Source organism: Plasmodium berghei (genome assembly GCF_900002375.2).
Source record: "Plasmodium berghei ANKA genome assembly, chromosome: 4".
Classification (NCBI taxonomy): domain Eukaryota; phylum Apicomplexa; class Aconoidasida; order Haemosporida; family Plasmodiidae; genus Plasmodium; species Plasmodium berghei.
This window is the reverse complement of record NC_036162.2, coordinates 536960-564780: the sequence shown is the minus strand read 5'-3', so window position 1 is coordinate 564780 and position 27821 is coordinate 536960. Positions and strand designations below refer to the sequence as shown.

At 21.0% G+C, this 27821-nt stretch overlaps 5 protein-coding genes and 1 pseudogene across 5 annotated transcripts, besides 1 other annotated feature; 3 read left to right on the top strand and 3 right to left on the bottom strand.

The window, feature by feature from the left end:
- Positions 1–101: 101 nt before the first annotated feature.
- PBANKA_0415700 (autophagy-related protein 3, putative) lies at positions 102–2504 on the bottom strand (the record flags this gene model as incomplete). The annotated part of the gene is made up of 12 exons (XM_034568201.1): positions 102–246; positions 343–402; positions 534–586; positions 707–778; positions 924–1012; positions 1105–1165; positions 1286–1366; positions 1455–1504; positions 1630–1699; positions 1812–1932; positions 2110–2179; positions 2402–2504. The coding sequence occupies 12 exons, from the start codon at positions 2502–2504 to the stop codon at positions 102–104; spliced, it is 975 nt and encodes a 324-aa protein (XP_034420214.1).
- A 2455-nt stretch (positions 2505–4959) lies between these two features.
- Positions 4960–8131, top strand: PBANKA_0415600 (conserved Plasmodium protein, unknown function; the record flags this gene model as incomplete). Its single annotated transcript, XM_034568200.1, has 3 exons — positions 4960–7785; positions 7904–7972; positions 8069–8131. The coding sequence occupies 3 exons, from the start codon at positions 4960–4962 to the stop codon at positions 8129–8131; spliced, it is 2958 nt and encodes a 985-aa protein (XP_034420213.1).
- A 724-nt stretch (positions 8132–8855) lies between these two features.
- PBANKA_0415500 (coatomer subunit beta, putative) lies at positions 8856–11855 on the bottom strand (the record flags this gene model as incomplete). The annotated part of the gene is made up of 1 exon (XM_034568199.1): positions 8856–11855. The coding sequence occupies one exon, from the start codon at positions 11853–11855 to the stop codon at positions 8856–8858; it is 3000 nt and encodes a 999-aa protein (XP_034420212.1).
- Positions 11856–15070: 3215 nt separating this feature from the next.
- On the top strand, positions 15071–19461 carry PBANKA_0415400 (annotated as a pseudogene).
- Positions 15071–19461: a sequence feature (conserved Plasmodium protein, unknown function, pseudogene).
- Positions 19462–19920: 459 nt separating this feature from the next.
- Positions 19921–24603, bottom strand: PBANKA_0415300 (exoribonuclease II, putative; the record flags this gene model as incomplete). Its single annotated transcript, XM_034568198.1, has 2 exons — positions 19921–22450; positions 22565–24603. 2 exons carry the CDS (start codon positions 24601–24603, stop codon positions 19921–19923), a joined length of 4569 nt encoding a protein of 1522 aa, XP_034420211.1.
- A 1102-nt stretch (positions 24604–25705) lies between these two features.
- Positions 25706–26977, top strand: PBANKA_0415200 (vacuolar protein sorting-associated protein 46, putative; the record flags this gene model as incomplete). The annotated part of the gene is made up of 7 exons (XM_034568197.1): positions 25706–25768; positions 25870–25961; positions 26125–26239; positions 26360–26473; positions 26577–26645; positions 26734–26817; positions 26927–26977. The coding sequence occupies 7 exons, from the start codon at positions 25706–25708 to the stop codon at positions 26975–26977; spliced, it is 588 nt and encodes a 195-aa protein (XP_034420210.1).
- Positions 26978–27821: the final 844 nt, after the last annotated feature.

The following is a 27821-nucleotide window of genomic DNA, read 5'->3' as shown; positions in this document are numbered from 1 at the left end:
TTGAGAAAATACATAAAACAAATTATTTGTCTTTTAAATTATTTAAAAGTGTGAAATAAATAAACATTAATTTGTTTATACATTATTTAAAAATATGCAATTTATATATATTTATCTTTATATGTTTTTTCTATTTTCCTGTTTTTCACCAAGCTTGGAATTTCAATGTCCGTTGTAAAATCGTATTCGATCGTGGGTATCACTCCCGATATAAATTTTAAAAGAAAAAGCAAGTATAAATCATGTCTAAAAAAATAAATAAATAAATAAATAAAATGAAAAATGACAATAATTATAAAGTGCGCATGCTGAAATTATAATGCCTCATAGCCAAATTTATACCTTGGTTCCTTTCCTTCTCCTATCCAATTGTTTATTACATTTAACATTATTTCGGCATGTCTATAAAAAAAAATAAACAAATTTAGTAATTCAAAATAAAACACCTCAACTAGCATATCAATAATATAACTCATGATATTTACACTTCAAAAAAAAATTAAAAAAAAAAAAAGCTAATATATTTAAGTTACTTGCAAGGGTGGATAGACGCTGTCATTATCCCTGTACATGGATGGTATTCATACTAAAAAAATATATTAAATTCCAAAACATATAACAATATTATATAATCATATATGTCTATATTTATATAATTTATGTGGCTAGCTAAAAAATTGTTTAGCTAGTAATTTTTTTTACGAACAGTAACAGTTTTGTAACTATAGTCCGATAATATGTCTTCAAAAATTTCCTCGGATTTTAAAGGGTGTCTGTTCTGTGTCAAACAAATAAATAAAAAAATTAATAAAAAAACAAATAAAAAAATAAATAGTAATAATCAAATAATGAACATACACGTCATGGGGTTAAAATAGAGATTCAAACACAAATGAAAACAAAATTTTATTTCGGTCTTTTACCTCATTATATCCAAATAACCATATTCGGGGAGTTTCATAATATGCATCATAAGTTATGCTAATATCATATGAACGTATACTTATAATATCTGAAATATGGTGGTTAGAGGAAATATATAAATCATATATATTTATGTACATAGTATTATCAATATTTTAAACTTAATATTTTTTATTTTACGATCATTTCCAAATGCTTCTAAATAAAGCCTAGAAGGGTCGATAGCAGCAGGGTCATGTTCCTGACAAAAAAAAAATAATAATAATAATTGCTTCCTTTTCCCATATATATTGTGCATATAATACAATTTTTTAATTTGAAAAAAAGACAATTTATTATTGTTCAAACTTTTTTGCCTAACTTTAATAATATCATTTTCCATGTCAAAGTTATTTATGTCGATAACTTCCTCATCATCGTTGTCTTTTTCAATTTGAGGAATCTGAAAGTGGTGAGTTTGAAAAAATGAAAATATTTTATCATTCTATTTTTACATTTCAAACTTATTTATTTCAATTCCTTATAATTACCTTATCTTCTTTGTTCTGAGCCTTTTCTATTAAATCAGGGATATTTATGTCTAAAAAAATAAATATGGTAATAAAATATTATAAATAGGATTGTTGCATTTTAACTAAATTTTAATATGCTTCTACATTTACTAAATCCATATAAATACACTTCATTTGTTTTTCTTAGCATTACATTCATAGATATCAGCATTATTATTTTCTTCTTCATAGTTTGGATATATCCATTCATTGTCAATAATATCCTTTAAAAAAAAAATCATGTAATATCCATATAATATAAAAATTGTGCATTTAAAAGGGAATGCACACACATACAAAACTATATGGATATAAAAATTATAAAATTTATGTTACCAAATTGTGGAAAATATTATTTAAATCTTTAATTCGATGCTTGCATGGAACATTTCGACTTATAAGGAATTGTTTTTTCTCTGGAAGGTGCCGAACTGTCCTATTGTCATCCGCTTCCATCCTATTGAAAAGTGCGTAAACAAACATAGCGAAATAAAACAAAACACACATAACGAAATATGCATATATTCAGCAGTTTATCAGTTCAGTCAAATTTGCTTAATAAGGATTAAACAAATATTATTTTGTAGTTATTTTGGAGTTATTTTGCATTTGTTTTGTAATTTTTTTTTCTTACCATTCCCATGTTTTAAACTTATGAGTTAAAAAGTCACCTGCATCTACAAATTCAGATGGGGTTAATGTCCCTAAAACATTTAATCATAAAACAGAAATATAGGAAATAATACATATCAATATAAATTTATAAATATATTTTTTTATTCTATTTTCGTGTACATATATGTATATTTTTTTTTGTCCAAACTCGTATTCATTTCAGTATAAATAAATATATTTGTTAAATTATTTTTTCATTTTTTTCACATTGTAAAAGTTAAAAATGTAAAAAAATGTAAAGTTTGTTTTACCGTTCTTAATAAAAGATGAAGAATTTGTAATTGGCTTAAAATACGAATAAACTTTTCGATATGCATCTCCTATTTTGTGCATCACATTTAACTGTTCACTCATTACAACGTGGTATATTATAAAAATGATTAAAATAAAGTAAACAAAATAACGCAAAGCAAAACACTATTCCTTTTGTTTTTTTAGGTATCATTTAATTTTTATAACCGAAAATGTAAATACAAAATCATAATATTCTGTCTCGTTTTTTGTATCACTGTATTTCTCCCTTTTTTTTTTTTTTTTCATTTCCTTAATGTGTTAATAATATGAATTGATTAAAAATATAGATCATATGTGAAATGTTTTTAATAATATAAGAATAAAACAAAAATATAAAAATAACATTCATATAACAAAACAGGTAATGTTATTACACACAAAAAATATGCGCATGCATATATTATATACTTGTTCTTAATTTTAAGAAATATACAATTTCAAACTTGATAACTTTTTTTATAATTTGGAAAAAAAAATTTACACGAATAATATTTATTTTACTATTACCCCTTATGAATATTTATTTGAACTTGAATTTATTTGAAATATAAATATATTTTTTAAATTATTATTAAAAATAAAGCGATGTAAAATTTCACAAAAATATATAATATTGAAACAAACAAGTTTGAACTTTTTTAGGAAAAAACCAACAAAATATTTATTTTACTTTTTATATTTTACATATTATTCTTTATTAATTTATAACTTTTTTTTTTATCATTTTAAGACATCAACAAATTGTTATAATTATTTTCTCAATATTTCCTCTAAATTTATTTGCCATTTTATCGCCGCTTTATTTTTGTAATAATTAATGATAGGGCGTCGCTGCATATATTTTTAATACGTTTTTTTTTTTTTTTTCGAAGCTCTAACATTTCATACTTTTTGATAAAAATTATACATCCGCAATTGTTGTATATTATAAAAACATTTTATATCTTTATTAAATTTTTTTTTCTTTTCATATATGCATGAATTATGTATGCAATTGCATGGGTGATATATTAATCCAAAAAAAAGGAAATAAAAAAATAGTAAAATAATAAAATAAAGAAATAAAAGAAACTAAATAAGAAAAAACAAGGTGACTCATATACAATATTTATTGTATTAAAAGAATTTCAGATTGCATTTCAAATTGTTTTGGAATGCTCCATAGAAAATTATATGTTTTTTTTTTACAATATATAAAGCATTTCTTTATTATATTTTTTTATTATACATATTTGTTTTTGTTATAATTTGCTCCAACTCTACATATATATTATTGTATTCCTGTTTTTTTTATATTTCTAGTATATTGATAGATATATCTATTTTTTTTTTATATACATACATTATGCTTTTACTATTCTTTATATTTTCATAAAATATACAATTTATTGTTTTCTATACTTTATCCATATCACGTTATGAATATAATCTAAATACATAGATTTGTAATTGTATATTTTATGCAAAAGCGTTTATAAAAATTCAACACATTTAATTATGAAAGCTAAATCAAGAACAATATGCCTAAAAAATTAAAACACAAAATTAAAATTAAAGTAAAAAAAATAAGTTATAACAAACACAATAGTACTATGTTATAAAAAAAAAAAAATTGGAGCAAGAAAAACTGAAATATAAAAATAAAGCCTATTAATCCAGAATATATTTTTAATAAAATGAAATATAATAATTAAGAGGGAAAAAGGATTATCAAATATTTAAACTTATTCAGTATTTTAATATATTTCAGATTTAATGTGATGAATGAAAAAAAATACACACAAAAAATATCCATTTTTTATGTATAATAAAAATATATTTAAAACTAAATTATTATAGTTACATATTTTACAGCAAATAAATAAATATATGTAAAACTAAAAATATAAATCATTGTGGAATGGAAAAACAAAAATAATATATATGTCTATGTAAAGGATAAATAAAAGTATTTTGTATTATATATTGTGTACTATTTCAAATCAAATTTTTCCATAAATTTTATTTTCCTATTGAAAAGTATTCTAAATATTCCATAAATAAAATACAACGCCGTGTATATATAGGTTGATTTAAAATGTATACATTTTTTTAATTCGTCAAAATATATTGTACGTGCCCCCATATACATATATATGATAATCTTTTTTGTATTTTAACAAAAATTACATTCTTAATATTAACTTATAAAATTGTTTAGTTTTGTTTTCTATATATACCCATCATATACATAAAGAAACTTAGAGTTAGCTAATTATTTTTTTTTGCATTTTATAACGTTTGAATATGCTTAATTACAAGCTCATATATTCAATACATTACTTTTAATTCTGTTTTCATTATTCAATTTATGTAACAAATAAAAATAAAATTTAAAAAAAATATACAATAAAAAATTGATTCCTGTATACATTTAAATTTATTAATACAAAACGACACAGGCACTTGAAATGAAAAACAAAGAAAACGATATATTCTTAAAACGGATTATTCTTAAAACGAACTGAATAATATAATGAGCAATTTGAAAAATATATTTAGCTTTTTCAAATCAAACGAAAATGGTGATGACCAAAATGCCCAAACGTACCTGAACAACCCAGAAGAATTAAATGAGCAAAATGAAAAAGATGAAAAGGACAAATCTTCGATCGAAAGCATACAAAAAGACATATCCAATTTGCAAAAACTTTTTAGAACAATTCAGAATGATGAAGAAAGCGAAAAAGGAAAAAAAAATAAAAGAAAAAAAAATGTTAGTGAAAATATTTCACTTCATGAACATAAATTAGTTAGCAACGAAAATACAGATTCTACAGATAATGAAATAAACGAAATCGGAAATATGGATATAGAAAATGTTAATACTATTTTTAATATTAATAATAAATCGCAAAATGATACTAATAAAATCATTTTAGAATTAAAAAATGCATTAAATATTAACGAAAAACCAAATGCAGTTAAAATAATCAATGGAATAAGTCAAGATGAAATAAATGTATTAGATAATTGGTATATTTTAAATAAAATAAAAATTATTCCATGCTTATTTGAAGATAAACCATTAAATTCTGGACTATTAAATACATTATATTCTATTGATCCGTCCTTTAAAAATAAAAAAATTAAAATAATTCGATACTTAAAATATACTAAAAAAGTATATGAACAATTATTAAAAAAATGCTCAGAAATAAATAAAGAAGAAAGAAAGGAATTTTGTGAAAATACTATTTTAAATATTATTAAAAATGATATCCAAAATTTAAAAGACAAAAATTTCATGAAACAAGTTATCTTATTAATTAATAAAGAAAAAAATTATATAAATCTAAAATTTTATTTTCAATTTTTATTAAATTCATCTATAGATTTTTATGATTTATTTATTGAACTAAATGGAATAGAATCTATAAAAATTATTTTACAAAATTTAGCAAAAAAAAATATTATTAAAAAATATATTCCTCTAATAATTCAAATATTTAATTTATTAAAAAAATTGAATATGACACTACATCTTTTAAAAACTACCTTAATTGGAATTCCTATAAACCTAATTGCTAAAAATAAAAAAGATATTAGAAATAATCTTAATTATGTTACTGATAATCCTCAAGTTCAAAATATAGCACAAGAAATAGTAAACAATTGGAGGATTATACGTGACGAAACTATAAAAGAAATTAAAAAAGAAACAAATCAATCATTAAAAAAAATACAAGATAAAGATATTCATGAAATAACAAATGAAAGTGATTTAAAACAAGGTTTGAATAATTGTACTATTACACATTCTTTACAATATGATAACGAAATAAATTCTGATAAAAAAAAAATAAATAATTCAAAAAATAAAAATAACACACACAATGAAGGAAAAAATATTATGCTAGAAATTATTGATACATTAAATGAAGAATATGAAAAAAAAAAAAAAAGACATTTAGAATATAAAAAAGCCAAAATAGAAGGAAAAATTAAAAAATTCAGTGCGTTGAATAATAATAATGATAATAATAAAAATAAATATTTATTAAATGATATAATTAATATTCAAAAAGATGTGCAATTACAACAAGCCATAAAACAAAAAGATAAACACATAAACAATTTATATTCTGTACGAAGTAAATTTGACACAAATAAAAATGTTATGAACAATTATGATTATATGAATAATAATGTAAAAAATCATAACTCAATTGACTTTCAAAATGAAAAAAATATTAACAATTCTAACATTACAATGGATATAAACCAATATAATTTAAATAAAAATCGAGAACATTATTCAGACAATCGTTCATATTCAAATAAATACAACACCTTTAAAAATGAAAATTTTAAAAATGACAACTTTAAAAACAACCAAATTGTAAATCAAACTCACTATAATTATTCTAGCAAAAGCGGAATGAACAATAACTCAAATTATTTAAAACAAAAAAAAGTATTTTCAAATTCTTCACATAAGTATGATGAATATAACGAAACAAAAATGTATGAACGAGATTATATGTCAAATAAAAATTATAATGAGCGATATAATAAATTTCAAAATAAAAGAAAAAATAAACAATATTATGATAACTATCCAAATAAATTTTCAAATAATATAATAGAATTAAATAAAGAAAATGAACCACACATAAATAACATACCATTTTCGTCAAATCCTAATGGTATTTCAAATTACACAAATCCAAGTTCTATTGATAGAAATACAGTATTTAATGATATCCCTATAATAAATAAACATAATGATGAAATAAAAAATATAAACAATTTATTTTACAACAATAATAAAGAAGAATTACAAAATTCTTTAAATACTATTTTCAAATGTTATACAGAATTTGAAAAAATAAAAGAAAATCATCAATCTGTTATTTCATCTATTTATTATCCTTCAAACTTATATGATGATGCAGACATTTCTAAAACGGATATAATCATAAAATTTAATTATAATAAATTAAATAAAGTATCAATATATTTAAAATATAATAATATATTAGATACGTCAATACATAATGATTCAAATATTATAAACAATAATTTTAATCCTTTTTCAATACCTGAATTATTTCCACCGTCAAATTTAAATATGCTTAAGTTACCTTTTATCCCTATTATATCAAATTTTACAAAAACACAAAATATATCATCTAACATTTTTCCAAATAACAATCAAATTATTCAATCATCAATTTCTGAAAATTATAATAGAAATCCAATTCAGCCATTGCTCCCAAATAAAATATATAACACCTTAGATGAATTTATTAACATTTTTGATGACAATATTAAACAAATTCTTCTCAAAAACATAGATGTAAAACCATGAAAATATCCAAACAATTAATCAAACAAAAGATTGGGAATAGCCAAATGTCATTCCCACATTTATACACTCCATTTTTACATATTTTTTTTTTTTTTCTTAAATACAGCTAGCCAATTTGTTAATGAGCAAGCCTGATGTTGTAAACAAAATGCTTAAGGGACCTCAATATATTAATGTAAGCTTTTTTTAACGGATTTAAAAATGTTTTATTTTTTTAAGGTATTTCACATTCATTATTTAATTATAAATCATTTGGGTTTTTTCAATTTAGGAAGCTTTATGTTCATTGGAAGAAGAGTTGAAAAGCTGGGGAAAGCCAAATATAATTTCTTAAAATATCACATTCTTTATTTTATCATTTTATTTTGGGCAAAGATTTTTTTTTTTTTGCCATTTATTAAATTTCTATAACATCCTATCCTATTTAATGTATGGTCTACATAAAATATTTTAAATTATAACTTTGTTTATTTTGTTTGCATTTTTATGTATTATTATCATAATTTATTTAAATATATCTCTACTTTTTTCACATTTTTCATTTTTAATTCATAATGTGATCAAAATATAAATTATATTTTAATAAAAAAAGTAAAAGTTTTTTTTTTTTCATAAATGTTTAAAATAAATTACATTCTTTTTTTTATATACCAGATATAAATGAAAGAAGAATGCACATGAACTATACATTTAATTCGTTATTTTTCTAATAAAAAGGATACGAAAAATAAGCAATGTAAATGGAAATAGAAAAAAATAAATTATTTAGAGCATCATTAAGAATTAAAATATACCCATAAAATAGTTTATTCATGCATATATATGCATATTCAGTATTACAATTTTAATAACTATTTTATACAACAATACAATTTAGCAAGTATACAGACATCCAATTATTATTTGAATTCATTTGGTGTGATTATATCGGTTTATTATAGAAATATATAAGATTGTCTTCATTTTCATAATTCACATAAAATATTTTTTTATTTTATTTTTTATATTTTCTCATTAAATAGGCTAAGCACAATTAAGTAACATTTTATTTTATGACATTATTCTGATTCTTTATCTATTTGATCATTCACTGAATTAAATGTTTCATTTTTCATTTCGAAACTAATATTTTCATCACTATTATTTAAATTTGCTAAATTATCACTATTATTTGATGTTTTTTTGCTATTTTTTTTATAAGAATCATTACTATTCTGATTTATTTCATGTGAGTTTGAAAATGATGTATTATTATTTTCACTTACAAATGATTCTCGTTTTAAATTCGAAGAATTGCTATCTGTTTTATTTTCTACATATTCTTTATCTATGATTTCATTTATCGATTTTATAGTTGTTTCTTTTTTCTGAACAGAGCTCAAGGAATTGATCATATCGAAATTTTTAACATCCTTTTCAAGATCAATATCAAATTGTTTAACAAAAATATTTTCAACTTGTTCATAACCAATTTCATTTATTTCATCCATAATATTTATATCAATTAGTTTTTTTAATGTTGAATAATTTTGAGTTACCCCAAGGGTTTGGGTTTTTTCAAAAATTGATTCACATTTTATAGCTAATTCATAATCAGGAAAATATTCAGGATTTTTATCGGGTGTTAATAATTCAATAGGAGATATTTGGTATGTTTTATTTAAATTATTTTTCCATTTTAATAATATATTTGGTAGTAAAGATGGTTTATATATCCTTGAAAAAAATGAAGCATATGCATAATTTTTACTCTTTACCAATATATCTACACATTTATTTATTTTGTGTAATAAAAAATAACATATAAATGCGATATTATATTTTTTGTTTTTTAAACATATTTTTCCCAATTCCTCAATACCTATCTTATCCCCTAATGTTGATAAAATAATTAGCAAAGACGAATAATCATTTGTTTTTTTATAGCAATGTATTGCCATTGATATATCATTATATATCAATGATGTATCTCCTAATGCTTTATATTTATTCTGAACTGTTGCTTTATCTTCTTTATTTTCAATTTGTTTTATAATTTCTATACATAGTTGTAAATTCCCAATTGACAGAGCTAATTCAAATTTTTTTTCCAGATCTGTACAAATAGTTAAAGCCTTATTTTTATATCCCATTTTTTCTAAAAATAAACTTAATTTATTATGTAAATACTCGGGAATAGTAGATAATAAATTATCAGCAAATTCAAAATCTTTATTTATTATATATTTCTGATATTGTAAATAAGCTATTGGTATATGAAAACTATAAAAATTATAATTTGTATCCAACAAAAATATTCTATCATATTCATATACATATCCACAAATATATAAATATTTATCTATATATACATATATATCATTAAACTTTTTTGTATATATATATAATCTTAAATTTCTTGAAACATACACAAAACTATCGTATATCCATATTCCACTTTCTATATATTCATTTATTTCATTTTCAAGTTCAAAATTATTTTCATCAACAATATTACCATTTTCTTCGCCCATGTTAATATTATCATTTGGTTCTAAACATTTCATATCCTTATTAGATGTTTCATCTTTTGTGTTATAACTCAATATATATACACTTTCTTCTGTAGAAATTGCTACATATGTACCACTATCATTCCAATATACATTTTTTACATTTATATCTATTTTTCTTATCATATTATAATAATTCCAATCATAAAAACAAATAAAGTTATTTGATTTAACTCCTAATAAATACCCTCCAAATAATTCAGTAATATTATAAGGGGTTTGAAACGAATGAAATGCAGTAAACTCTTTATATATAACTATTTTATTACCTTCATCTTTTATAGCATAGTCACCATTATTTCCCCACACAAAAAATGGACTTTTTCCATATGCTTTATTTCTTAATACTTGCGATGTGTATATATTAAATTCCTGATGCCCACTAACACATACAAATCTGCCATTTGGATGAAATGAAACATTTGTTGGATAAAAATCACAATTTCCTAATTCTTTTTTATTTACTTTATATATATCACCATCATTATAATTATCCTCATTATTTATATTTTGTAAATTTATAATAAATATATCAGCATTTTTTATATAAATTATCTTATTTTTAAACATTGTATATATAGGCTTATCAGATCCCATTTGAATAACTATTAACCCTTCATCATATCCTATACATAAATCATTTTTTGTTTTTTTTGCACATATAGACCAACATTTATCCATGTTATAATTTAATGTGGTTTCTAATTTATACATAGAACTATTCCATATTTTTACATTACAATCTTCTGATGAAGAAATAATTATAGGCAAATTACTATGATAAATTAAGCATGATATATTTTGTGTATGCCCACTTAATATATGTACACATTGTTTTGTATGATAATCCCATACACGTATTGTTTTATCATCACTTCCACTAATAATATATGATGTTTCCCCACTAGATGAATAATCAATACAATTTACACCTTTTATATGACCTGTTAAGGTAAAATGTGGCTTAGTAACTACTGGCATATTATTTTGCACACCCCATATTTTTATAGTTTTATCTAAAGAAGCGGATGCAAAAATATAAGTATCTTTAGGATTAAATTTACACATCATTACATAATGAACATGATTTTCAAAAGAACATAATTTCTCAAAATTATTTTCATAATCATATAATTTTATGCTCATGTCATCTGAGCATGTTAATATATATGGTAATGTTTGATGAACTTCAATATATCTTATATAATCACTATGTCCTTCAAAAAATATTATTTTCTCAAAAGTATTATAATTATAAACCCTTATTATCATATCATCGCCTGTACATATTATCCATTGTTTTTTTTCAATAAATTTTGCACATCGTAATGGATATCCAGATACTTCTATATTTTTTATTGTATTCTGATTAGAGTAGTCAAATATAATTAACTTCCCATTGTAAAGAGCCGCAAGGATCCATGGTTCATTTTCATGAATATCAACACATTTCACCTTACCAATTCGAGAATTTAATTTTTTCTTTATATCTAAATTAAGAGGCATATTATTTAAACAACTTTTATAATCGACCACTTTTGTGCAAACTAGTATATATATATATATATATATATTTGCTTAAATTTAGCAATTTTTTTTTTTTAATTAATAATCGCAAATGGAAAGACAACAATATACATCAGCTCGTGGAATATTCAAAAATTATAATAAGTAATGTTATATTCAATATTCCTACTAATATATTGTAACACTTTTTCTGAACTTTTTTATTTTTATATATTTTTTTGTATAGCTTGTTTATTCTTAGTACCATAAAATTATATTAATTTATTTAAAACGGCAGGAACTAAGAAAAACAAAACAAATCATACTAAATCATAATATATATTATATTAACTATGTAAACAAAATTTAAATTATTATTAACTTAGATTTCGAAAAAAGTTCCATACCATAAACATTTCCACCTTATAAATTAAAAGGCACGCACAATTGCAAAATGTATAACATATTTATATAATTATATATTCCCCACAATTTATATATGATATTTCACAAAAATGAGTAAACGGAAATAATTTGTGACATTTATAAATAAGTAATTGAATTCAGTGCTTATCAAGAATAAAAATATGTACATTTCAAATATAAATAATGCTAAATGTTTTGCTTGTTTTGTTTGTTTTATTTTTATTTTTATTTTTTTTTTCACATTAACTTATATATACACATAGTATATATTATTACATTATAAATATGTTATTTTGTTAAGGTGCCAACAAAATGAAAGAAAAATAATACAAATTTCAACTCTGTATCCTATTTATTATATTTGTGAACATTTTTCAATAATAAAAATTATAAAACAATATTATTAAAATAATACTCATCAATTTATTTCACATTTTTTCATATAAATGAAAAATTTTAAATAATTAATCTATACTTTTTTATATATTTGAAAAAATATATTCCTTTACTTTTTTAATTTTAACTTAATTATTTTATTATCACCACATATTTTATTTTTCTTCTTTTATTTAATGCCTTTAAATATAAAAGAAAATGTACATGTATAGATAATAAATAATGCATAGTCATGTAAAACAATCAAATATACTTATTTGCATTTTATCCCCCAAATGCGGTTATAATATCATATTAATTAGTCTATTGTGATGTGACCTTTTTTATTTTATTTATATTTTAATAAATTATTTGTTTGGAAACCATGTATATATATGAAATTCTTAAAAAATATAAAATAAAATACTAGCAGAATTTATGTTAAATATATTAATAATAAACAATATTTTTTTAAGCCGGTTTGTATTTAATTGCGCATATTTCCTCTCTTAACACAAGTATATATTATGACTATTCAAAATTGTTAAGTTAAACCAGTACACGCATTTTCCATCTTTAATATAAATACATCCTATCATTTTAAAACTTCCAATTCTTTTTTATTTATAAATATAATCTATTTCAAATTTGTTTTAGAAAAAATGTTGTATATTTACTAAATCCAAAACGTGTAATGTTTTTCAATATTCACAAATAATAATAAAAAATTAGTGAAAAAAAACTACACATATTTATATACTTTTGCAACCCCACAATTTCTATTAAAATGTAATAATAAAAATTAACTAATCTTATCCTTTCAAAATTGTATTTTAATATTATTGAAATACTTTTTGGTGATATATTAAAATGTGCTAATTTCAATGTCCTAATTTATTATGTATTAACTTTCATATCCATATAACAAATCAGGAAAACTAAACCAATTTTATAAAATATGCTTATTATAATAATAGAAATATTATTTTATTTATATACAATTATTTTTGAGGAAAAGAACTAGAATGAACAACTTATATATATAAAATAATTCATTATTTTATGAAATAAGGGTATATATATAAATAAAAATATCCATATGTTCTCCCTTTCTTATATATAGACTATCGTCAATATTATGCAAAATTTTATTTATATTTTTTACTAGCATATATACAGTTGTTTTAAACAATTGCTAACCATTTTACATTTAATAAAACATGCTATTATTAATCATAAAAATTTCCATATATTAATTTTAGTATAATCATAATAAGTGTATATTCTTATATTTATTGGGAAATTTTAAAATTCAAATGCTTAATCCTATGCAAAATTCATGTTTTTATTCTTCATGTAGACATTTTATATCCATATATTGATATAAGAACAAACACATAAAATATACTTATGAATATACACATATATAAATAATATTATTTAATTCCAAATGAGGATATTACCCAAACTGCTAATATTATGTTACCCTTAATAAGCCTAAAGGTTATACTTCGTATTTTATTTTTTGAGTTGTAGTAAACATTATATATAATATAAAAAAAATATTTAAAAAAAAAAATGAGAATGCACGATCATATAATATATAGCACTATATAAATATTAAAATATTATTTAGCATCCTAACAATTTATTTTAATTTCCATAATACCCCAAATAACATCATTAACTATTATTTAATTACTAAAATAATAATATCCACAATAATATTATTCAATAAGGAATTAATTCATTATCAATTACTATTCCTCTTTTTTTTTTCTTTGATATACTTTCTACTCCATATTTTTCTCTCTAGACATATTAAAAAAATTCAAATACGATAATACTAATTTTTTTTAATTTATTATATTATTTTTTATATTAATTTCACTCCATTTTTTATTACATGCTATTGTTTTTTATGTTTTTAATTCATTTAGCATTTGATTATTTAGCATTTGGCTCGCTAGTATTTAACACTTTTCATTTTATCAATTGTTTTACCTTATTTTTGTTTGCATATATATATATATATATATATATATATATATATATGTGTGTGTGTGTGTATTTTACGTCCTTCTTAATTGTAGAATTACAAATGTTTAGTATCATCCATAATTTGATAAAAAATGTAAACAACTCCACACTATTTTATCCCGATTGATGGGAAATACTAAATTTTCATATAATCCCATCCCTTTATTCCAGAAATAATATATAACGACAAAATAGCTAGCTAGCTAGCTAAATAAATAAATAAATAAATATAAAAAAAAAATAATAATAATATTGCAATAATTGCAACGAATTCGTCCCAAGTGGGCAATTGAACAATGGGAACTCAACCAAACAGATATTTGAAGCATACCCAATATAAAGTTTATGATCAAAACAATTAAAATATATGTAGGATGTGTTTAAACGAACTGCATTTGTATGTTAATGTTTATTGTGACAATAAATATAATAATTTTCCCAAATGGTTAGCTACTAACTTCCGTATTTTTACTTTGGAATTATATCAAAATAAAATAAAATGTGTATTCCCAAAATTGCTTAAAAATAATTTAAAGATTTATACTTATTCAGACATTAAAATTTTAAATATCAAGTTACATATACTTTTATATTTGTTTTATTTCAATATTATAAAAAAAATAATTGTACAAAATATTTTACTTTATTTTTTACAAATATATCAAATAATATTCATTTTTATTTCATATTACGCCTATCGTATTTTATTATATACCAATAATATAATAAGTAACTATTTTAACACAAAAATCATTTTTATTAATAAAAATATTAACACTACCAAATTACTGGATAATATAATACTGAACAAATCATACAATAATAATGTTTCAAAAAATTGTAAATTTGCGTGTGCAAAAAAAATAAAACAACAAAGTGGATATCATAATATAAACTTTCCCATAACAAAAATACATCCCTTGCGTCATCAATGCAATATTACACCCAGAAAAAAAACAAACTTTTATTTATCTATTATTTTTAGACAAAAATTTAAAACGTCCACATGTAGTAGTAACGAGCGCACCACCCAAACCAATTCCCCAAATAACCAAAAAAACAGCAGAAAAAATAGTAGCAAAAATAGTGGAAACAATAGTGATGATGATGAAGACAATATGTGGAATAAACTGGGTAATGATATTCATGACTCGGATGAAAAAGAAGAAACTATTTATAATAGAAATAAGGAAAAATATATATATATAAAATTAAAAAATTTGATTCAAAAAATGAACAAAATTTAATTAATAATAATCAAGAATCTAACTGCACGCCTAATGAACTTAAAACATGTAATGATTCAGATCTTTGCAATCAAATTTGTTTAGATAGTGATATGACTAAAGAAATAAATCATAATAATAAAAGCCTTAGTCATATAAAAATAAAAAATATAAGCTTAAAAAAAAAGAGAAGGTTACTAAAAAATATTTCTTTCCTTTCATTCAATGCAGGGTTGCTAGAATATAAAATATGGGGAGTGTGTATATATCAAAATCCACCATTTATTTTAAACAGATTGTTACATATACCACATGCATTAAAAAAAACAAACACATATATAATAGCATTACAAGAAGTATACACTGATGAGCATATCGAATATCTCGTAAATAATTTAAAATATATCTATCCATTTTATGCAAAAGGATATTATTGTAATCCTATATTTGAGAAGGAATTTAAAAATTCAAACAATCTATCTGAATATGAAGATATTGGTAAAATCAAGAAGACAAACAAAATAATAAACATTTGCCAAAAAAATGAAAAAAAAAGTAAATACAAAAGTATGCGAAAAAAATATTTTGCTCTGAATCATGGATTGCTAGTATTTAGCAAATATCCTATTATATATTCTTGTTTTCATAAATTTAAAGATGTGACATATATAGAATACTTATTTGGAACAAAAGGATTTATTGAAGTTGTTATAGATATTCCATATTTTAGTCGCATCACTCTTTTTAATATGCATTTAGCTAGCGGTTCTGTAAATACAGAATCGAAATATATCAAAAAAATTCGAGATTTTGAAATAAAACAAATTATACAAACTGCACGAAAAGCTCAAAAAAAAAATACAATTCCTATTATTGGAGATTTAAATGCTTCTTCTTATTCTTTTCCAAATAATTATTCTTCCTTTATTAAACGTGGATGGAAATATGCTTGGCTATATGCTAGAAATATCAAAAAAATAAATAAAAAAAATAAAAAAAGTTGCAAAAATATTAATAACGAATGTATGCTTCTTAAAAAAACCTTAAGGCAACAAACAAACATATCAAATAAAATAATTCAGAACTCATGTGATCTAAATATAAACGATAACCCCACTTATTATAATCCTAATGCTGATAAAACAAAAATTGAGGAAAATCTTGAGATGAAAAATGAAAATTCCATGGGCAAAATCAATGCAAAAAGCCAAAATAATTATTTCGATATAAAAATGGAGAAAAAAACAACTAATACTATAGAAAATATTATTCAAAATAATAAAATGATGAATATAAATGAGATTAAATATGATTTAAAGTTTTTTTTTTCCCAAAAAATGAAAAATTGTAGTTACGAAAATAGAAAAGGCTATTATAAAAGAAATCATTCTAAGATTAAAAAAATTGACACAGATAATGAAATAAATTTCAGAAAATTTTCAAACTCGAATAAAAATAATAGTCTTAAAATATTTGAAAAAAACAATAAATCAGTGGGAAAATCAACAAATTTTGAATACTATAAAAATAGGGAAAAACAAATTGAAAATAACAAATTATCTATTTCAAATACAAACTTAAATGATATAAATGGAAACCATACCTTCACAGATTATAACCAAATCTCAAATTATAGTAATATTATGAATAATTCGAATTTTTTATTTAATCAATATAATCATACATTTGAGCAAATACTATCAAAATTATATATAAATAACGAATTTGCAAATAGTAACATTAAAACAAAAAATATTTCACAAAATTATTCTATATGTGAAACGATCAACAATGATGATAAATATGTTACAAGTTTTATTTGTGAAAATATAAATAATTATAGCAATCAAATTAATAAATCATATAGTAATATATATCAAAACTATATTAAGCCTTATACAAGAAAAAGACGAACAGATTCTTTTACAGAAACTTCAGAAATATGTAATTATAAAAATATATGTGTGTCAAAAAGCTTTATAAATTGTAATAATAATGCAAATAAATTTTCTAATAAAAGTGAATATTCATATATTGATATATATGATAAGGAGGGGTCTGAAATTAAAATGTTTTATAATAATGATGGAAATTGGGGTATAAAAAAAAGTAAGAATAACAATACAAGGAAAATGAAAAAATGGAAAATTAATTTCAAATCTTATGAACACTCAGAATATAAATTTAATTCAAACACTATTAGTTATCAAACTAAATGGGCCTCATTTCGATTCAAACCTCGTTTTCTAAAAATTAATGATTCAAATTACAATCCCAAAATGAACAAAAAAAAAAACAACCATACAATCTATCAAATCAAATCAAGAAAAAGAAAAAGTATTGTATTATAAGAAAAAACAAAAAATATCATAAAACTTTAAGATATAAAAGAAAAATTTTGTTGCATATAAGTAATAAAACAAGAGGGAAAGAATGGGCGAATAATAAAATGAAACGAAAAAAAAACAACTGCAAAATAATAAATAAAAAAAATAATATAAAAATAAAATATAAGGATATGAATAATGCACATAACAATGTAACAAGAATGCCTGGAAATAAAAATAGGAAAAATATACAAAAAAAAACTAAGGAAAATATTTATTATAATAATAATAACAATAATAAATTATATAACCGTTTTAAAAATAAAAAATATAGTAAATTTTTTTTATTATTTTTCTTAAAAAAATTAAAATATAAAAAAATCAAACAATTAATACAAAAATTATGACACTACAGAAGATTACCATTTATTATATTACAATTTGAATAACTTAAATGGAAATAATGATATGAAAGATAAACAAACATTTTTAGACATTCCTTTTAATAGTATAAGGGAACAAAGCAAAAGAAATAGTAGTAATAATAAAAATATGTATAAAACAAAAAACTGTTTTCTAAATCTAAGTAGCTCAAAGAAATGTTCTATATCAAAATATAAATATGCCTTTTAAAAAAAAAAAAGTTACAAATTATTTCAAGCATTTTTTTATAATAAAATAATTAAAATTTTCCAAAAAAACAAAAATTATAATACACCTTTTTTTATGCAAATAAATGATTCATTTTTAAATAATGAAATAACTTGGGATCCATTAAACCCATTAAATATAATTGGGCCACATTCTTCTTGTATTGGACTTCGATGTGATTATATTTTTTTTCCATCTATAAATAAAACTATTTGGAATAGATGGTTCGATAAAAATAAAAACAATAAATATTTCGCTGAAGAAATAGAAACAAATGTAGAGCCACAATTAAATTCTGAAAATAATAAATTTTATGAACAATATAATTTCCCATTATGTACAAATAATAATAATGAACTTGACATTTTAAAATGTTATTTTATAAAACGAGCAAAAATATTATTTAATAAACCATATGTAATTATTAATTCAAATTATAATTCTAAACATTTAAGTTGCTATTTTTTTGGTGTAAAAACAAATAATATCAATTTTGTAACACTATCTGACCATTATGCTATACAAATTGATTTGCAACTAAAAAAAAATACAATAATTTGATAAATACTCCCTAAATTTTTGTATGCCTTATTTATATTACTACATGTATACAGGCATATTTTTTTTTTCACAACTCATGAAATAAACAAAATATAAAAATAAAGGAATTTGAAAATATGTTCACGGTTTAACGTTTTTAGTAATAATTCAAAATATAAAATGTTGAAACAGTCAAATAGTGATAAGAAAAATAAATAAATAAATAAATAAATGGATAAACAAAAAACAAATTTTCGAGAAACTATGGGGCGATTTAAAATCGGGAATTAATTTATTAAACATCCTTAAATTCAGGAATCAAAATTGCACAAACATATACACATGCATTTATGAATGAACTGAAAGACGCAAATCAAAATATGCAACATAAATAGAATGTTAAAATCCTAAGAATTACACATATAAATAATTAAAAATTCATGAATCCTATTTTTTAATTTTAATAGAAAATGATATGGATTAGACAAAACGTAGGTTCCACATATTTCCTCCAGGAATTATGAAAATCTTATTTTTTTGAAATCGGTTTATTTCTTTATATTGATCGAAAAAAATATTTTTATCATCATCTTTATTTATTATAGAAGTACTATTTAAATTGTCTTTTTCCATATTTGATAAATTATCATTTTCTTTTTTGGATATAGATTTTTCATTATTAAGATTATAAGACATTTCTTTATAATCATCTATTTTATTGTAAAATTTTTCACAAATTATAGATTCGTTTTTTTTTAATTGATTTCCATTATCTATTATTTTAGCATAAATACCATGAACATATAAATTATCATAAATTTTTTGAAATTTTTTTTTTATTTCATTTTTTTCTAATTTTAATATTTTATATCGTACTTTTATTTTTATATTTAAAATATTTTTATAAATATTATTCAAACATTCTTTTTTTAATTTGTCTTCTTCATATTTCTCCTTTTCATAAAAATTTCTTGAAATATATTTTTCTTCATTATTTTTTTTAGAATTTATTTTGTATAAAATATCAAAAACTGTATTGTAAATAAACTTATCATCTTGAAATGAAATATATATAAGTTCAAATTTTAAATTTAACAGATTTTCACTAACAGATTTTTCAGTTTCTAATAGTGGTACATAAAAAGAAATGGCATTTTTTATTTTTTTTTCATCAGATTTACAATTTCCATGCTCTGATTTTGTAATTTCATCAAAATATTTATCCACTTCCACATCATATGGAACGGAATCATTTTCTTTATTCTTAGATGTAATACTTTTTTCAAACAAATTTTCATTTTTTTTATCAGAAAGTAATAAAATTGGGATACAACATGTATAAACATTATCTCCACAACTACCTTCATAAATTATTCCATTGTCATCAACATTTATATAGTTATCATTTAATATGTTTATACATATATTTCTTTTAACACTTTTTTTTACAATAATATCATGTATATAACTATAAGTCATAAAACTTATAATATTTTTATAAATATAAAAATGTTTTTTATATAATTCAACCTTACATTCCTTTTCCTCACATTTCTCAAAATCATAATTTTCAGACTTATCCATTTTTAAATTCAAATTATTAATTCCATTCACAATTTGATTATGATCTATCGGTTCTGATCCATTTAATTCTGATTTGGATAAAATCCTAGTATCCCTATTTATTTTTTCATTTTTATTTTTTCGAATTTTCAAACTATATTCATTTACCATCTTATGTTTATATTCCTCATTTAAATAAACAAGATATTTGTTAAGAAAAAAGTTTTTCATATGAATTTGTATATCATCTGTTTTTTTTTTTTGAATATTGCAAAGTTCACATATTTTTTTAATTTGGTCATAATTATATAATGGTTTTTTTTTCTCTAAAATATTATTTAAAATTCGATGTGTAATTATATCTATATATCTCCGAATTGGAGATGTAAAATGAATATAATTATTTAAGCTTAAACCAAAATGGTGAATATTTTCATTATTTTCTATATTTGGTACATAAATTGCTTGCTTATATAATTTTAAAATATTATATTGTAAACATAAAAAACTATTTTTATTTAAAATTTTTTCACAAACTGATAATATATTATTAATATTATTTTCTTTTATATTTATTATTGTATTTATTTTCTTATATGTATTATGATCTATAAATTGTAACAAATTATTTTTTATTTCATTTGTTGTATCATCATGTATTCTTAAAATCCCTATATTATTATATTCACATATTTTTTTAGCAACTAAAAAATTTGTAAAAATCATCATTTCTTCTATCAACATATGACTTTTTATTTTATTTTTTATTATTTTTATTTCAATATTTTCAATATCCATTTTTTTCATTACATTTTCAAATATATTTTCAAATATTTCATCTTCATTTTTATTCAATTTTTCTGTCTTTTCATTATTTACTCCTTTTTTTTTTAAAAATTTTTTTACATAATCAATTGAGATGGGAATCATTTTATTCATTTCATTTTTATTGTTTAAAAAAAACATTAATAATTCATTTTGGTTTATTGTTTTTCGTCCTGTTTTATTTTTAATATGTTTTGATAATAAATATAATCGAAATATATCACTAGCTATTTTTATTGACAAATTATATTTATCACATATTTTTTCAAAATCTGGAATTAAACCATCTATGTTCATATATCCATTAATTAATATTTTTTCTTCCCATTCTTTTATATAATCTTTTTCTATTATTATTTTTTTTTTTTTTTTTTTTTCAAAATTATCAATGCTTGTATAAACATCATCTATATAATTTTCAACATCATCATAGCATAACTTATATTTGCTTTTTATTATACATTTTTTCATTTCTACATTTTCACTCTTTTTTTCTTTTATATTTTCATACGGATTTGACAAATTATCCAAATAAAAAAAAACAGAAAAACTCAATTTATTTCCAGATGTATTCAAAGAACAAACATCTTCGCTTATTATTGAAGGTAACATGTGAAAAACCCTGAAAGTGAAAAGTAAAATGAGGAAGAAATGAGAGTATGAATAAACAGTATAAACAAACAGTATAAACAAGCAGTATAAATAAGCAGTGGGTAAACATGAACATGCCCCCTACATTAATTCCATGTACAGAGTGTTGCATAGAGTAGAAGCTATTCTGTCATAATACGAATTGGGAGAAATAAAAAAAGAAACATCCGAAATATGAACACCTATTTTATATTTATATTTTATATTTGAAAACTGATCAGGGTGAATAAACTGAATAGATAAAGCGTCATCTAAATCTTTTGCAGTTGGTGGATCAATTGTAAAAACATCTAAATGTGTTAATATTTCTCTATTTGTTAAAAGGGATTTAATCATATATTTTTCTATTTTTTTTTTTTTTTGGATTTCTTTCAAATAATTTATTTTTTTTTCAAACTCAATAGACATGTAATCCTTTTCATTCATTTTGGAAAAACAATCATATTTGGAATCTCCACATACACTTTTATTTTTCCTTTCAATAAAAGTATTTATGAGTTTGTTCCCAACTATTATTTCAGATTTTAAATAACTCATTTCATTTTTTTTATATATATGAAAATTTATTTTATAAAAATATAGAAAAAAATATATAATTGAAAAAAAATTTTGTTCATTTCCTAAAATCGAAATTATATCTCCTGTTGGGTTTATTTCATTTTCTTCCCATTTTCGAAAATTTATTAAAACATACAAATTTTTTTTTTTTTTTTTAATATAATTTAAAATTCTATTTATTGTTAGATCTTTTGAATCATAAATAAAACATGGAAATCTTGTATCAGTGGGTTGAAATTTTGCAAATACTCCTTTTTGTTTTTCTTGTTCAATTAACACATTTAATCCTTTTTTTGTCTTAAATAAATTATTTATATATTCCTTAATATTTAAATAGTTTAAATTACATACAATTTCGATATTTTTTCGTTCTAAAACCCTAATAACTCTACAAAAATTTTCTTCTTCATTTATTTTGTCCTTTATGTTTTCATTGTCAAATAAATATTCCAATTCTATTTCATTTTCATTTAAATTTTTTTCTTCGATCTCACTATTTTGGCAATTTTCTTCATTTCCTTTTTTATCGATTTTACAATTTTTTATTATTTTTCGTCGACAAGTATATGCATATACTATGTCATTATTTAAGGCTCGATTTCTACTAATATATCCATATACATTATAATATTTTATTTTAGATGTTTTGGATTCTGCTTTTTCTTCTACAACAAATGATTTAGTTGTATCAAACGGAGATACAAATAACACTCCTTTGAAAACTTTATTTTTAACATTAGCATTATTTTCTAGTTCAGCAACTTTATTTATTTTATCCATACTCCAATATTTTTCATATTTAACATGTACATAACTATTCTTATTTTTTTCTTTAAAGTCAGATCCTTCAAAATTGCATTCGATATTTTTACAATTTTTTTGAAATATTTTTTTTTTATCTTTTCCATCATTATATATTTCCTTATTATTTCCATCTCTAATTACTATTTCATCATTTTTCTTTTCTTCTGTTTTTTCCAACTTTTCCAACTTTGCTTTTTTTTTGCAATTTTTATCATACTCATTTCTTAACGTTGTTGTTTCTTTGTTAATTTTATTTCGATTTGAACTGCTGTCATTATATTTTAAATATATTTCCTTTCTTTTTAAATATTTTCCATTTGAATGAATGTTCTGATTATTTATATTATCCCGCTTATTAATCAGGTATTTATTTTTATTATTAGTTTCAGTATTTTTTCCAATTTCCTTAAAACTGTTTACTACATTTTCTTTATCACTACTGATAATTGATTCTTGTCTATTTTTTTTTTCATAAAAATTTTCAGATTTTTTTTCATAAAAATTTTCAGATTTTTTTTCATAAACACTTTCAGATTTTTTCTCCTTTAATTTGCTATAAATATGTTTATAAAATTCATTATCTTCACAAGAAATTGTGTTATCAATTTTTTTTTTATCTCCAATATTGCTATGTTGACCTTTGTATGTATTTTCTATAAGCTCAGCTCCTTTGTTTTTAGCTTTTAAGCCTCTTAATATTTTTATATTTTCATATATTTTTGTATAAAAACAATTTTTTCTTATATTTTTAAAAAAAAACATATTCAATTTTATTTCACAGTCTCTGTACCTTTGTTAATAATGTTTATTTCGACAAATATTTCAACACCAATTTATCAAATTCATACATATATATGATTTATGCTTGTTTTATAGACACTAATAACTTCTTATTTATAATTATGAAAGCTACTATATCTTCATCACACTTTATCATGGATTAATTATTAAATGGAGTCACTTTCGTATACAACAACTTACTTCTTTATATGTATATATGGTATTTAGAAAAATATCAATATTGCTTACTTTTCTTTATATAAACAATTATACTACAAAAGATAACAAGTTAAAAGTGACAAATAACAACTTTAAAAATCGATAAAATTTAAACGTAGATTTAAAACAAATTAAATGAATTACATAACATACCAGCGTAAATTTGTATTGAATTTAATTTCTTAATTTATTTCCTCGGTTTAACTTTATCCATTATTTGTCACTTTGCTACTCTTTTCATTGTTTTTAATTTTTTTTTTTTTTTTCTTAAAAAATTGTATTTATAGAAATTTTTTATTTATACCTAAATTAAAAGTGCGTGGAAATTTTCATATCCACTATGGAAAAATATTATTCACATTTCCTATTCATATTACTGATATATGTATATATGTAACATTTATTTATGTATTTAATTATTTACAATGTGTAAAGAATAATTATAAATACATTATATGCAACAAAAAACGAGATGGATTTCCACAAAATTGTAAAACAAAAAATATATGCATAAATATAAGAATAAATAAAAGCAGTAAATATAAAGCCATAAATAGTAATGTCAAATGAAAGAATAAATAACGAATGTATGTGTTACATTGAATATACCTTTATACATGATTTAATTTAATTTAATTTAATTTTATTTTATTTAATTATATTTAATTTTATTTTACAATCAAAGTATTTCGATTTATTAAATTGTTTACCTATTTGAAATACTACATTAACCAATAAATGGAAATTCACAAATAGCTACTACATATATGTGTGTATTCTTCAACTCCCATTTTCACCTGAACGTTCATATAAAAATATATCATTATTTTGGCATCGAAAAAATACTATTTATTTTTTTAAAAGAATGGGTAATAAATTGTCCACAGAAGATCATATATTTCGTTTGAAGTTAAAAACCAAAGAACTAGTAAAATATATACCATTTCAAAATTATAAAAAAAATACAAAATAAACTAAATATAACATTATATTAAAACCTTCCATATCTATTTTCTTACATGTACTTAGGAAAAATTATCAAACCGATCTGAACTTGAAGAAAAGCGATTTGTATTGGATGTCAAAAAGGCAATACAAGCCGGCAAAATTGACATGGCAAGGTAGGAATAAAATAAAAAAATATATAACATATGCATATAAAAATTATACACATTTTGCTAATAACATACGGTCGAACCATATATACTGCTTCGATTTTTATTAAGCACTACTATCTCATTCCAGTATTACCAATTCTTATATTAACACAATTTTTTTTTATAGATTATATGCAGAAAAATGTATAAGGAAAAAAAATGAAAAAATCAACTATCTAAATTTAAGTAATAAATTAGATGTCCTTGTTTCGAGATTAGAAGGAGCACATAGAAGCGCATCAGTTATTAATCAAACATTTTGATAAATTATTCATTTTCCCAAATAAATTTGCATGGTCTATGCTCACGATTATCTATATATGCATATATACATCAAACATCTTATCTATTATTTTGTTTAGCTTGTTAAAGATGTTAGTGTAATGATCCCATTAATACAACAAATAAACTCAGAGACAAATGCAGTTAAAATAGGAAGTGATGTTATGAAATTGGAGAATATATTCGATGAAATAGTAGGCCATATATATATATATATATATATATATATATATTAAAAATGTGCATATATATGATTTCTTTCAATTATAATATATTATTATCTTAACTTATTTACAGAATATCACTTCAGATTTAATAAACGATACTGTCCAAACTTCATCTGCCATTGTAGCCCCCACAGAAGAAGTACATATTTATTAAAAAAAAAGAACAAAAGGTACTGCACCTTTCCTATACCTTACATTTTTTCTTTATTGCATCCTTACCATTTCAGGTCGACGAATTAATATCAAAAATAGCAGATGAACATGCACTTAAATTAGATGGACAATTGGGACCTACTAATTCAATAAATAAAGTAATCATACGATTTTGTAGTTATACCAAATTTATGAAGTATATAAATAAGTATAATATTTTTTTTTATAAGAACAATATTAATTTTCATTTTTTTTTTATTTTTGTAGCATTTGGAGGAAATTACCAATATGAGCGAAAGAATCAAAAATTTGAAATAAATCACAGAAAAAACATATTAAGAAAGGTTACGTTGACTTTGTTTATGAATATCTGTTTTTTGCATGTACAAGACAGGAAAATTGTGTATATCTCACCTACCCTAACTTTAAGTATTTCTCATTTTATATTATTTGATTTTTTTATTTTATTCACATATGCTATAATACATATTTTTACATGCATTTGTGACAACGTTTTTTTTAGTTCCTTCATGTTTTGTTTTTAATTCTTTTAGAAATATGTTTATTTTTACATAAGCGTGTATAATAAAATGCTTATAAATTATATTAACTAATCTGAGAAATTGCTACGCATATGCATTTATTTTTATTGTATTTTATTTATTTTTCCATATTTTTTTTACTCTATTATAACTATTTTAAAAACATTTTTACAATCTATTATATTTTTTTCCACACATTTGATAATCACAATAATTTGGAAATGTTTCCAAAAAAAATACACAATTATACTCTTAAAAAAATATATCTGTATATATATTTATGTCTATGTTTGGAACTTTCCCATGTGTTATACAAAACAATGTATTTATATGATCAGTATACCACCACTTAAGGGTTAAATAAATTACAAACAAATATAGTAATAAAACAAAATCAGTCATATTAGCCAAATATAGGTGAACTGAAATGAAAATACACACAAATCAAAACACCTGAATATTCAACTTTTATCTTTTTATATTCAGAATTAAATATAACATATAAAAACAACATACACACGTATATTGTTACTAAAAAAAATTAATATTAACACATTTATAGACAAATATGTTTTAAGAAAAAAAAAATATGCTCATAATTCTATTATACCAAACAAAAT